General features: G+C 41.4%; 1 protein-coding gene across 1 annotated transcript; it reads left to right on the top strand.

Moving 5' to 3' along the window:
* The first annotated feature begins 1,263 nt into the window (after positions 1 to 1,263).
* cxxc5a (CXXC finger protein 5a) lies at positions 1,264 to 13,176 on the top strand. Its single transcript, XM_010774299.1, has 2 exons — positions 1,264 to 2,281; positions 11,557 to 13,176. The coding sequence occupies exons 1-2, from the start codon at positions 1,487 to 1,489 to the stop codon at positions 11,596 to 11,598; spliced, it is 837 nt and encodes a 278-aa protein (XP_010772601.1). The 5' UTR covers positions 1,264 to 1,486; the 3' UTR covers positions 11,599 to 13,176.
* The last annotated feature ends 923 nt before the right edge of the window (positions 13,177 to 14,099 follow it).

The raw sequence follows: 14,099 nt of genomic DNA on the forward strand, positions 1-14,099 counted from the left end.
TGTGTGTGCTGTGAGCCTGTGGCTCAGCTAGAAAGCAGTTGACTCACGACCGCAGGGTCCCTGGTTCAACGACTGAACAATACGTTTTTTTTTTTGTATATAAAAGCTACAGCTAAATGAGATATGTAGTTAATAAATGTATTCTTTGATATGGTTTAGCCTTTCTCAGGCTACAACATGGTTAAGTTTATGAATATTATTAAGGAATACAAATCCCTCTTTGCAATGTTTACCAGCCTCCATAGGCTTTTCAATCACAATCAATAAACTGGAATAAAAACAATATTGTTAAAATGAAAATATGATTTAATGTTCGTTGTTGAGAGTTATTCCAAGGCTTTACTCATTGGGAACTCGGTATGAGATACAGCACACTGTTGAGATGTCCAATCTGGCTGTTTTACACACTTTGACCACAGGGGGGTTTGTGTTCAAATGAGGCCCATGATGAAGCCTCATGAGATGAACCCTTTTACGAACCAATTGGCTGGAAAGCTTCAAAGCTTCATAAGGCTTCATCTCGCCATCACTAGCATGATCACTAGGCTAGTAGTATCCTCCCGTGAACCGGAAGTCACTGATCCGGACGGAACTAAACAGGAAGTGACGTCAACGCAAGATGTTAACGGAAAAAATATTTACATTAGTTTTAACTATGAGTACAAACAAACAAAACAAACAATATTACTGAAATACTGAACCAACCACAAGTGTTGAAAACTAGGTAAACCAAAATATATGATATGATGAGAAACAAATTGTTTGCATAATTTTATATTATTAAACATTATTGTATTTATTATTTTTCTAATTGTACCCACATTTTTTTGTAGCTTTTTTCCAGATGTAGATACGCCTCTGCTTTACAGTGCTTTACTGCAATTTTCAGATAATAGTTGACCTGCCGCAACTTTACTGTTTTGGTTCACTCATTGCTCTTTTAAAACTCTTTTAAGCTATAGCAGCGAAAACTCTCTGAAGCTACACCTACTGCAGCAGAAAGGTAGCAGACAGGTAACACATGTAGCAACTATTGGTGAGCATAGTGGAGAATTTAGCAGCTAAACAGCTAGATGTTTTTTGCAGGAGTTGGTAGGGACCAAAAACAGAGATAAAACTGGATAATTTTAGACTTAAGTCAGGAGATCCCTAATGTATGCAACAGGTTTGCCATATCAACTTTAAGGGTGATTCTGTCAATGTTTTTTAATAACTGATTACTAATGATTAATTTGCCCCTCTTTTCTCCTTATGTAAGGTTTTTTTTCTGAAGGCCCATGGAAGAACGTGGATGAGGGCTGAGCTGTAGTGCGGGCTAAAGGCTCCGGGGCCTGCCTGTTGGCTGGTTGATTGGTCCATTTAGGTGAGGCACCACTCTCAAAAGGGGCATAGAACTGACCGAGAAAAGGTCTTTGCTCCCCTTCCTCGCTCACTCCTGCCCCCTTTCCACCCTCACCCCCAACCCTAGTCACGTACGCTCTGGACCATGTCTAGCGGGCTGTCGGAGGGGGGCCGGACAGAGGACCAGGAGCGGAGCAACAGCAAACAAGACTCTCCTGTTATAGAGCGCAGGAACCGCTGTGGCATCATCAGTGAGCCCCTCAGTAAGAGCCTTAAGAAGTCCCGTACCCTCTCCCAGTACACAGCAGTCTCATCTGCCACCAGCTATGGACACAAGGACAATAGTGAGACTAAGCGCCACTCGGCAAAGCCTCAACCGCCTCCGCAGCCGCAGCCCACTGTCTCTGCTCTGATGGCAGCCAAGTTGGACCGAACCCTGGAACAGGTGCTCGAGGGACAGAATGGCCTGCTGCACTTTGCCCAGGCAGCAGCACTTTTGAAGCGGGCCGGTATGGAGCACATGCTCCTGCCTGGGGGCATGGGTATGGGAATTGGCGGTGGAGATTCAGGCTCGGGGGGTAGCGATTTGGAGGGTACGTCTGTCACGGACGCCGTAGGTGGTCCTGTTGACTTCCCATATGGAATTGGGGGTGGTTTCCCCTTCAACCCGGGGCTTTTCATCATGACGCCGGCTGGAGTGTTTCTGGCGGACAGCGCACTACACATGGCCGGCCTGGCCGAGTACCCAGCGCAGAGCGAGCTGGCCTCTGCTATCAACTCCGGTAAAAAGAAGCGAAAACGTTGCGGCATGTGCCAACCTTGCCGACGGCGAATTAACTGCGACCAATGCAGCAGCTGCCGGAATCGCAAAACAGGCCACCAGATCTGCAAGTTTCGTAAATGTGACGAACTGAAGAAGAAGCCCTCTGCTGCTCTGGAGGTAAGTGTTATGATATGCTGTTGCATTGTGGGTTATTCTTTAGAGTTCCCGTAGAAATAGGCCTAAAACATTTAAGTTAAATTGTCATTGTGGGATCAGAAATGTAGGAACTAAAAACAGAAAACAGCTGTAAAATCTTTCAAAAATATTACACACAGATTTGCAAACATCTCAAATTTTAGCATTACACCTTCTGGGTTTCACTTTAGTGTCACTCCCTTCCGGGGACATATTACAGGGGGGCTTTTTGGTGGGGTGATGGCTCCACAGGCAGGGAAATGACAGGTGGTGAGTGATGGCTATGTGCAGCGTAAGCAGTCACCATGGGGTGTCTTTAATCTGTCCACCAAAACAACACAATCATCCTGTCAGCATCTTTTAATTGGAAGGCTAAATTACTCATCTAAAGGTAACACAAGGCCCTCTCTCATGGGCACCCTCCTTGTCCATATGTCTTAATAGTAAAGAATCATTAGGTATGAGTGGAGGCAGTGTGACAGTAATTGTAAATATTTGTACAGTTTGTGTATAAGTGTACATGCGTGGGTATGTTTGCGTGTTTGTGTGCATGTAGCAAGGTCCATCTGGCCACAGAGCTGTCATCTGGAGCACCAGGTGTCAGTGTGGCACATGCGCCCCCCCACCTCATCCCCTCTTTTTGCTGCCGCTGGCCTTCTCTCCGGTGACAGTCCTGCTCATCTAAATGTCCCTCCAAACGTCCTGTCTGTTACCTCCATCGCACTCAGTGGCCTAACTAAGCCAGCATGTGATGGCAGAATGACCAATCATGAAATCAATTTCAGCAGATGTTCCATCTCAAAGGAAATAAACTTTTTAGATCAATGGATAATCGTGTCACTTTGGCATTAGTGAATTGATGGATATGTAACACAGTGTGAACGGGAACCAGTGGAGAGGCCTCTGGTCTAATTGACACAAACTGGATCTCTGCTTCAAACTGCTAATGGCTTTACTTCTTTCTCTTTATGATGTTGATTGTGGGTGACAGCCTGGCCTCTTCTTTGTGTGATATGTTGCTTGTCCAATCCTCATGTGCTGCTTTTGGCCATCCACAGTGAAAGGCTCCTTAAAGGGCTCCTTGTGTAGAGTTTTCAGTGGCACAGAGTTGCGTAATTTTTATGCAATATTAACCTAAAGCTCAATTAGTGAATGTTCATGTTTAACATTGACATGAATATTTAAACCTTTTCACTTGTTTGTGCACAAGGGTTTGATCTTTTTAAAGGCCATGTCAATGTTCTGCTTGTTTTAAACATACCTCTAGTATTAATGACTTACTAACCCTTTTTGAAAGCATGCCATAGTGTTCTTTAGCAGAGAGTTTACATTTGCTTGAGGATAATGTCCTCTCAAGGACATTTGCATAATGAGTTGTTTCAGCATACCAGCATACAGATAAAAGTACATACAGTGTGTTTGCATTCAAGGGACAAAGCCGTAGAAATGTTGTCCATTAGGAGCAAAGGAAGTGACTTTACTTCAGAGCGAGAAAGTAACTTTTAAGGAAGAGGTCATTAGTGGCAGGGTTAACAAAACCATATATTTAAACAGAGGATTTCCTACCAACAGTCAATGCTTTCTGGTATGGCATATTGTTTACAAATGTGGAACTTGTTGGCTATAGGTTATCCATCACAGTGAAGATCATGTATGTGTTTTAGTTGAATTGTAAAGCAGAAATTAATGTGAACAATCTGCACATCATCAAACCAATAACAAACCAATAATTTTAAATGATGACAATAATCTTTGGAATGAAAGATCTCAACACATGACATGGTACATTTTGGAATAAACAAAGGTGCAAATGTTTTTTATGACAGTAAAAAGGTTGAAACATGAATTGTGGCATGGTCCCTTTGGATGGTGTGAAGTTTAAGGATTGAAATGCTTGTCTTTAAGGGACAATATTTCTAGAAGTTGAGAATCAGGCTGATGTGACTTCCTTTTGTTTTTTTCCCTGTTGCATTGTTCAGATGCAAATTAATGAGAGGCTTCATTTGTCTAAGTTGATAATTCAGCAAAAGGCTGAGATGTGTCAGCTCGCTATGTAGGTGGTACGACTCAACGTCTGCAACAGAAAGGAATTCTGTTTTAATTTATGGTTTGCAATTGATGTTGTCATGGCAGTTAGCCTAATACCAGTCGTTCACACCAGTGATGCCAAACCCAAGGGGGCTTGAATATTCATGAGTGTTGATGTTGATATAGGTCATCATTCTGCTCAAAACGTCAGTCTGCTGATGTTGCCAGAGGCCACCTCATATGAAAGACAGACACCCCAGGGTACCATAATCTGCCATGAGTACCAAGTATAATAGCCGTGTGCTTATTGGCTCAAGTAATTGTATGTATTGTAATTAACTTGCACGCATTTTGTACTCCTAACATCTGAAAGTACTTATGTAATGGGTTAGTCAAACAAAGACCTAAAGTGATAGGGTTCATCTCTGCTTGCAACTTCATTTATCATGTGACAATATTAGACAAATATTGTTTGTTTGCTGTGCGGGCAAAACGTCTCTATTATGTATATCTTACCTGCACAAAATCAGTGTTTTTGTCAAATCCATCAATCTGTAAAAATAGCTTTTAGATTAGTCAATCAGACTTGAACGCAGACACTTTTTTACTTAGCCAAAATGTCAATAATGTGAGCCTACAGTTGGACCAGTTATCAATGGATGTGAAAACATGAATAGTCAATGTGACAACAGTGAAATGTGAGAGTAATGCCTTTTTATAAGAGTTACAAGTTTGGAGCGTCCTGGATGTCTTAGTCATGACACTGACATGGAAAAAAGCAGGAAGCATTTGTGCCAAAGTTTGCGGCTTCAGCCCACACAGAAAGCGTGAATCAAACCATAACCTCAATCACCCGACAACCCACGGCATGAAATAAAATCTTTGTGACAGAGTAATCTCGGTAATATTCCCCTCTTAGTCATGTGCTTCGCATTACACATTTCTCATATGATTTGACACTGTAAAGTTTGATCTTAAAGAAACATAAAGTGACTAAACCTCTCTGCATTGCAACATATCTGACTACATTTAAAATGCATCTGGTCTGCAACCTGTTACCTCTTTGCCCTAAACTTGATTTTCAACACACTATCAACTTTGCTCTGGAAGCAGTACACCATTTTCAATTTTGCCTGCTTTTTATTTGTCCTCATGCACTCATACATCTCCCATTAGCAGTCTAGTAGTTGTCTCCAATGGCTTTGTTATTAAGTCAACAGCTATTGTTCTGCAGATGATTAGATCAGAGAATACGGCCTGGGCCTTTCTGCCATGAGCGTGGTGTCGTCAGTACAAGATAAAAGTCAGAGGAAGGAATTCACGGAGGATGTACCGAGTAAGGAGAGAGGAAGCAGTAAATCGTAAATGTCAGTAATAAGTAAAGATGTAATAATGTCAGTGACCGTTTGGTATTGTCTTTAAACAAAGCTTCTGTAAGATACATTCCTCCTTCCTCTTAATTCCCCTTAGACTTGGGCCGCACCTATGCCAGAGAAGAAGATCTTCCTGGCTTTCAGAGTGAACTGCAGTGAGCCTCAGCTGTAGCTCACACAGCCCTGAGTGTCACATCCTCCTCCAATCAAAGATAGAGCGGCACATCTCCGTCGGCTCCGGCTGTTAAACTCGCGATCTTTAAAGGGGCATGAGGTCTTATTTAACTTGTGCCTTGAAGTCAGTTTATCAGACAGTTTTGAGAGATTTGGTTGCAACCCACACTTGTGAGCACAGAGTCAAAATGACTGTTCTGAATCTGCATGTAGTGTTACTGTATTTCTCTGTATTTGTACGAGCCTGTGAGCGGAAACGCGTTGGTACACAAGTGCAGTCCAGCAGCAGTGTGCTTATTTTAAGGGTGTTGACGGTCTCCATTGAAAGCTCATGGCAGCTCAAAGAGGAGCGTAAAATTGGCAAGTGAGGGGGAGTTAGCATGCTGGGGCCTTTGCCACCTCATAGCTCACTGGCTGAAGATGTCTGGATTTATTCTGGGAATGCTACATTTGAGAGAAATAAGTGGGAAGGCAGTTTCTTTATGCTCTGCGTCTGAATACCCTCCAGTGGTGTCAGTCTCAGCGATGCCGTTCAACACAGAGTGAAAGGAACACAGTCGGGGTTAGGAAGTTGTAATATATTTTGTTTTTACTTGTATGTCACTGTACGTTCAGGATGTATTTCACCGGGGGGTGTAATATAAAAAATATCATGTGGTAAGACTGGAGTTTTTGTCTTTATACGCTTATAAAATAATATATGGTAGTAAAATTCCTTGGTTGGGTCAATGCTTCTCAGACACACCCACACCTACTAATTTTGTCCATTGGGGGCCATATGACAGTATCAGACGTTGATATGGGAGCAGCGTATTCCCTCATGGTCTTTCCTGCCTCCCAGACACCGTACACCAGACTGTCAGGACAGAAGAGGCTCATGCAAGCTGACAGGCACGCAGACTGACACCGAGACACACGGACGCGTGGGCAAGTTGCTGGGCAGACAGGGACAAGTTGGAGAGGATAGAGGAAGCAGAGTGGTATCCAAGTTGTACTGAACACAGCCTGTTGTGCATGAAGGAAACAGCCTCCTTAAGGCAGTGATAGTGTTTGTAAAATAAGTGGTAATCCACACAGTAAGCACCAATTATAGAATTTTCAGGGCAAATCACATCTAGATGATCAGAAAAAGTCTTTTTTGGCATCTATGCAAGTTGTGTTAACTGTATTCAAGTTTCAAAGCTTTTATTGTAATTTGTTCATAGCTACAGTGTAGTCATGACAATGAAAATCTTAGGTCACAGTCTGCTCCAACTGTCCAACACAATAAAACAGATCAAATAGTACACGTAAATAATATAAAATAGAATATAATAGAAACATTGCTGAATAGTCTATATACAGTAATTGGAATATTGATATATATGAGTCGCAAACAGATGAATGTTATGGATGTTCTTTCAAACATAACATTAGTATTTTAGGCACATCAGGTTATGCTCTCAGAAAATAAACCTAATGTAACTGTAACATCCATATTTCTTTTACATTTTCTAATAAATCTAGCTTGATCAAGACAAAGATTGGGCATGTTTTATGCTTTAACCATGCCCTGCCCTGACTATGAAATGTGAGCTTGGGTTCATAAAGAGAAATCGTATCAAATTTACATATCACTCACAATTGACCTCTGACAGAGAGCAGAAAAGCTTTGCCCCTAGGGCCAGACAAACAGTGAGTGTGTGTGCCAACTGGAGGTCATTGGTGTTTAGATACAGAAGCTTTAAAGGTTTACACTCGGGCTCTTTGTGAGCGGCAGACAGTGTAACATCCCACGTGCACTTCTGCATGAAGAGATGCTTTTCGTTTATGGTTTGAGTTTTTTTGTTATTGTGGGTGTTGATAAGAGGATCCTTACAATTGTTGATGATAAAGCTATGAAAAAACAACCGGAAGGCTCAGCGGTACCTTGAGGCAGAATTCATCACGGCTTAAAGTGGCTTACGGGAATTTGCATCAGTAACACCGAACAACAGCTATTACAAGTTGTGCTGGATTTAGCCCAGTTGGTGTGAGAAATAAAGAATACCTCTTTCTTTTGCTTTAGTTGTGTGTAGCACACAAACAGTTTGGCTATGCTAAGAAAAATGCTCTTGTTCATCGCCCATCGATTTTAGTGATTGGCCACTTCACACCCACAGAATCCATCTGTTTGAACCTGTACAATCAGTGATGCTGAAAGAAGGCTTTTTCTATCCCTGATCAGCTGCCATTTGACATTGATTGCTCATGTTTGATAGTGAGGAGAAAACGGGATTTATACTCAATGCGGGGTTGTGTTATTTTTCTCCCCACACATTACATCATGGTCAGTCCGGCCTTTACCAAGTTTTTGACATCTGTGGCAGCGGCAGATGTTGCTGCCCTCTGACTGTCTTCGTAACAGCTGAGCTGCTTCAGAAAGGTCACCACAGAGACGGATGGCGAGCCAACGATACTTAACACACAGACCGTGAAATAATGTTGGCAATATGTTGGCTGTTCAGATGGCCGTCCATATTAACTTTCATCTTTCAAAGGACTTCCTAAATATGTATGCATTTGCTACATCTTTGATATGAAGTTGTGAGTCTGAATTGAACTGGCACGTGCATATTCGGGTTATGAACAGCACAGTTGTACTCAGTGTCTCTGCTGTCAGATTATTCCTGATTGAGTCCATTTATCAAATAAAGCCCAGTGTGGGCTAAATTAGACCGAGACCAGCAAAGTAATGCCCTTGTTTGAAGTCTTTTTACCTGAGCGAAAATGTTTCATTTGGTCAGCAGGAGTTAACTTTCAAAATGAAAGTAAATGAAGCCTGTGGAGCACGAACCCCGCTGCCGCCCAGTTTCATGTCCAGTTATGAACAAAAGCATTCAAAAGTACACTGCTGATTCAAAAGTAGAGGAATGGTTTAAGTGGGCCTGAAATAATAATTGCTGGTATTGTTTTTTTTGGGCTTTTTGGAACTAATGGCCTAATTGCTTCTGATACCTTTGTTGAAACCTAATAATTTCCCTGCAGCTGTACCTCAGAACTGCACAACATATTTTAAGTTTGATTATGTTCAGGTTAGACATTATTATTTTGATTAGGATTACATCAGGATCCCTTCATCATTTTGTATTTAACTTTGAAAGGGCAATCGAGATGAAAAACTTGACAATATTGATACACATTCTGATTTCTCTTTGTTTGGCAGTTTTTTGGCAGTGACTCACCAGCAAAGAGTTGGGACTAGTGCTGCAGGTCCATGAGAGAATCAGGAAGTCCAATATGACTGTTAACACTGCTGAGATTTAACACAACATATGAAAGTTGCCCTTATCAGAATAAAAAAGATCAGATTCAATTTGATTCGTGCTGTCTACACTTTTTCAAAAGTTCACATATGCACAAAAAAACAAACATATTTGTGTTTTTTTTTGCTTGCAGTGTGAGCATGATGTAGATGTATATGTTCTGTTTCCTTTTCCATTAGATAAGTGTGATTGTATGCATGTGTGTGTTTATCTCATAGTATTAGCGATCCCATATAAAACCCTCTGCTGTAGATGGAAAAGTAAATCTGAATCCATCCTGTATGAGAATTTTATTTTAACACTTTCACTGTTTGGTGTGATTTCGGGGGTGTATTGTGAGTGTCGGTTAACGTGCCACTGTGTGTGGAGGTGTGTGACTGCACTTGAATACATATTGGTTCGGTGTGAGAGTGTGTGTGGGTGCATAAATGTTTGCCGAGCTCCAGGCAGAGCTGGAAGAATCCGTGCTGCAGTAGAGTTGCACTTTGCAGGACGCCACGAGCGGCTCTCTATCTCCTGACTGTCAGGCCGCGGCTGAGCCCTGCAGCTCAATGCATGTGTGCCACTCTGCTCACTGCAATAAGAGAGAGAGAACGCCTCAGTGCGAGAGAGTGAGGGACAGAGACCGGCAAAATCATTGATGATGCTGTGGGAGAGCTACGCGTGTGGTGGCTAAATAATAAATGTGGGATATCGGGTTTTGTGTGTGAAGCCAGACTAAAGACTGTTCCGGTAGCTGTGCTGAGGAGAGAGGGTCACACAATGCAGGAGTTTTTACATTTGGAAGAAAGAGTGGAATAGAAGCTAATCAACTGGTTGTTGGATTTCCTTAATAAACTCAAAGGGGCCCTCTCATGCTTTTTGGGGTTTTCCCATTCCTTCAGTGTGTTATATAGATTTTTGTGCATGTAAATGGTCTGCAAGGTCTAAAATCCTTTCTCTCCCCCCCTGTCTGAAATGCCTTGATTAGACTCCTTTGTTTACTTCAGTAACATATGGCGCTTTTCCACTGCAGGGCCTCGCTCGGCTTAGTACGGTATGGCTAGGCCTCGTTAGGCCTTGTTAGGCCAGGCTCACTTTATGCTGCGTTTCCATTACAGTTTAGGAACTGGGGTAGTAACTATAGTAACGCAGTGTAGGCGGAGCTGTGACGTCATCTTCAATGCAAACATCAGCCGTTAGCTGTTAGCGCTCAGAGCTCACAGCTCCTCATATCTGTTCAGAAACTCGACAAAAGTTAAACAAGTACAAACCGAAGACTGTCTGTGTTATGGCGAATACAGTCACTGGTTTATTTGCCGTTGTTGTGAGTGTGGACGGTCGGAGCATATACTGCGTTATAGCTTAGCTGATCTCCATTCAGAAAACACGCATTTTAAAAGGTTTTCGCCTGCCGTCTGTCTACAGACTTGTCAAAGCATTAATTCATGGTTTTTACTAACCCGGTATCAGTATGTTGTTACTTCGGCATCATTTTGAAACCTGTATTACAATTAAATCACGGTCAAATATGTTCATTTTGTTGTACAGTAGTTGCCAGCGATTCTCTCACTAGTTTAGCATACTAGGCCCGGTTGTTGGCCCGGAAAGAAACTCGATTTTTGAGGGCCAGAAAACTGTGAAAAAGTACCCGCTAGCCGGAACTACCCCGAGTGGAAACGCAACCAAAAACGGGCCGGGCACGGCTCCGCGCTGTAGTGGAAATGCGCCATTAGTGACATCACGATGTAACACTCGCGCTTCTATTGGCTAGCGCTCTTACACTTCGTATGTGATAGGCTAAGGGGCGGGACATCTCTAAGCGGTTGATCAATCACAACAGAGCCGGCCAGCTAACCAACAGAGCAAACTGGGCTCTGGTTTCAGACAGAGGGTGAAAAGAGGTGCTGCAGCACAGGCAGTATGAGAAAAATAAAGACCTTTCTGAACATTAAAGCATGGAGACATGTCCCAGTAGAGACACGACATACTGATATGAACCTGAACATGAGCACAATAGGGCCCCATTAAAGATATTCTGCTTTTGAGTGTTGATTTACATGGTAAATTCAGTACCTTTAGATGTTGGACTTTTAGTTGTAAAAAAACACAATATGAAGACTCCACCTTTGTCTCTGATAACGTCTATTATTTTCCTTTATTCACATAACTTTTTTTTTAGATAAATCCATAATGAGACTAATCATTGTAGCCCTAAACAAAATAAAATCAGAAAAACATTCCTCTTTTTAAAGTGTGAAGAAATTATAGATTCCCAGTGAAGTTGTAGATTTGGGGTGTATATTTGCAAACACTTGTATAAATGTGCTGTTTTTCATTAACAACTCTAACACCTCTTCTCTCTCCCCCCTCTCCTCCCCCTCTCCTCCCCACCTTGTCTTCTGTTTTCTCCATGAAGGTGATGCTTCCTACAGGAGCGGCGTTCAGGTGGTTCCAGTAGGACTCCTCCACTCCTACCCAAAGCTCTGCCATCAAGTGCAATGCCAACTCCTGGATTGTCTCCGGAAACAGACACTGGCTAATAAACAAAAACAAGCAACACATAAAATGATAGAAAAAAACAACAAAAAAAACAAAGCAGAACAAAAAAAAGAATCAATCGGGGTAATGGATGCACCTGCTTATTCCTTGAACCAAAAATGAAGCGTAAAGAAAAGCATATGGCAACTTTCATTCCCTTTTCTATGTTTCCATTTTGGTACCTTTTGTCCTTTTTCCAGCAGGTTTTTTTCTGCCGCTTAAACATGGAACTGTCTCATTGCCAGAAACAGAAATGACGGACTGAGTGTGGACAATCAACTAATTTCTGTGTTTGGTGTTAATGTTGTTCATGTGTGGAAAGATACAGTACTTGTGTAGAGAATGTAAATTTACAGCTATATTTCAAAACTAGTGGCTAATGGCAAAACATTATCGTAATTCTTCACCATTATGTTACTTAAACCCTTGTCTATTTTATAATTCATTTTGTTGAAGGGTCTAGTTTTCAGACGGATCGATGGGTATCTTTTAAAGACAGAAAAAAGGGAGAAAATTGAATTTTACAAGTTAAACTAAAGTGAAAAAGTAATGTTATGTTAGGCTAGGGGTGTCCAAACTACGGCCTGGGGGCCAACTGCGGCCCGCTGTCCATTTTGAATGACCCTCAGAAAATTCTTAAACTATAATGGAATATGGCCCACACCTGAAACTTGTGCTTTTCTTCGATTGTACTTTTTAATATATATGTATAGTAAACAGATAATACACATTAGTATTCCCACTTTTCAAATAAATTCAGTCAATTACATTGGAAAACATTTTATATCACATCTTAGTTGATAAAAAAAAGCCCAATACCTTATTTGCATAACAAGTTTGAAATATACCCTTCCTATTTCCCCTTATTATAAGCAGTATGAGGATTCTGTTTTAAGGAATGAGCTGCCAACATTTTTTGTAACAACATAAGTGAAATATGGGCTGTTTATTTTCTTAATGCAAATTCAAGTATCAAGAATAATTGAGCTAGATTTGATTGGATTTGATAACCTATAACTTCACTTATGATGCAATATACCTCACCTCTAGTGAATGGCCCAGCCCTTCGAATATATTTCTGTACGTGGGCCTCAGTGAAAAAAGTTTGGACACCCCTGTGTTAGGCGGATCTCCAGAGACTCTTCTGGGTTTGCCACTACTGTAATCTCTTCAATCAGCCCTCTTCTGCAACTCCAAACTTTTCCTTTAGTGAAACTGGCAGCCCAATGTTACTCTGGCCCTACTGAGCATGTGCCAAAACTGCTCAGGGCAAAAAATGCTAAGAAACAGCACTTGCTCTGAGTCTACCCTACTGAACGCACTGAGACAAGATTACATTTCTTTTTACTTTGTTGGTTATTTGTTATATTTCATGATTTTGTTATGTTGCTGGGTAGCTACAGCTTTTAAAAATAACCAATCTTTGTATTCGTTTAGAAAATTGGACTGGTTTTGTGAATAAAAAGGAATGCATGTATTTGTGTCGAAATTTACAATTCTGATGTTTGTCTTCTTGTCTATTTGCATGTTGTTTCCCCCCCCAAAAAAACTGCTGGACAAAAAGAAGCTTTAAAAATACATTTTCCATGAGTTTCAAAAAAAGTGTTCCCTTATCTTTCATAATTGGATGGTGTTGGAAAATTCATCAAAGATTCGGACGTGAGCAGAACTCATTAAAAGTAAATCAGGCGGCGGTATGGATGACCATGATGTCCTTGGTTTGACTGAGATACTTCTCTCACTGCCTATGTAATATCTTCCTACAGTGCAATGACTGATGGAGCCTTGCTATGCTAAGATGTAACCAAAATGATTTAAAAGATGTTTGAATAAGAACAATTCTGATTGCAGTGTTTCTTCAAATTTCATTACACCTCTGGGAAATCCTCCCACATGATTTTTTTAACTCTCTGTCACTCTTCTGAGCCTTCTCGTGACATTTACAACCGGAATATCTTTACTAGTCATGGATTACTGATTGGAAGTTTGTTTTCAGAGCTATTAAGTCAATCCAGAAGAAGCCTGGATAAAGTGTCTGGATGCGTCAAGCATACATGGAGTAGAAGTTTGGATAAAGACTAGTTAAAGCAATGCTAATTCCCCAAAAAAAACCTTTCTGAAATGTGGTCAATCTCACATGGTGTAATTACTGATTATAATGCCTCAGGTCTGTGACACTAGAGCGAATTTCCATTTCCTGCTCGTGATGATTCTCAGTGATTTTTTTTCCCTTCACGGCCCCAGAGTCACTCTTTCATATCCAGGTGGGGAAATAGATGCAGATTCTTGTCTCTGCCGTAGTGCTGAGTGTTTTTAATTAGTGCATTTCCTCGGTGGAAGGCCCAGTACGGGGATCTTGTGTACGAGCTCGTGATCAGCTTGGCGAGCCGTGGGCTGGAGAGAGTAGCTATATACCCCCCC

The sequence above is a fragment of the Notothenia coriiceps genome, unplaced genomic scaffold (assembly GCF_000735185.1).
Source record: "Notothenia coriiceps isolate Sejong01 unplaced genomic scaffold, NC01 NC01_scaffold00013790, whole genome shotgun sequence".
NCBI lineage: Eukaryota > Metazoa > Chordata > Actinopteri > Perciformes > Nototheniidae > Notothenia > Notothenia coriiceps.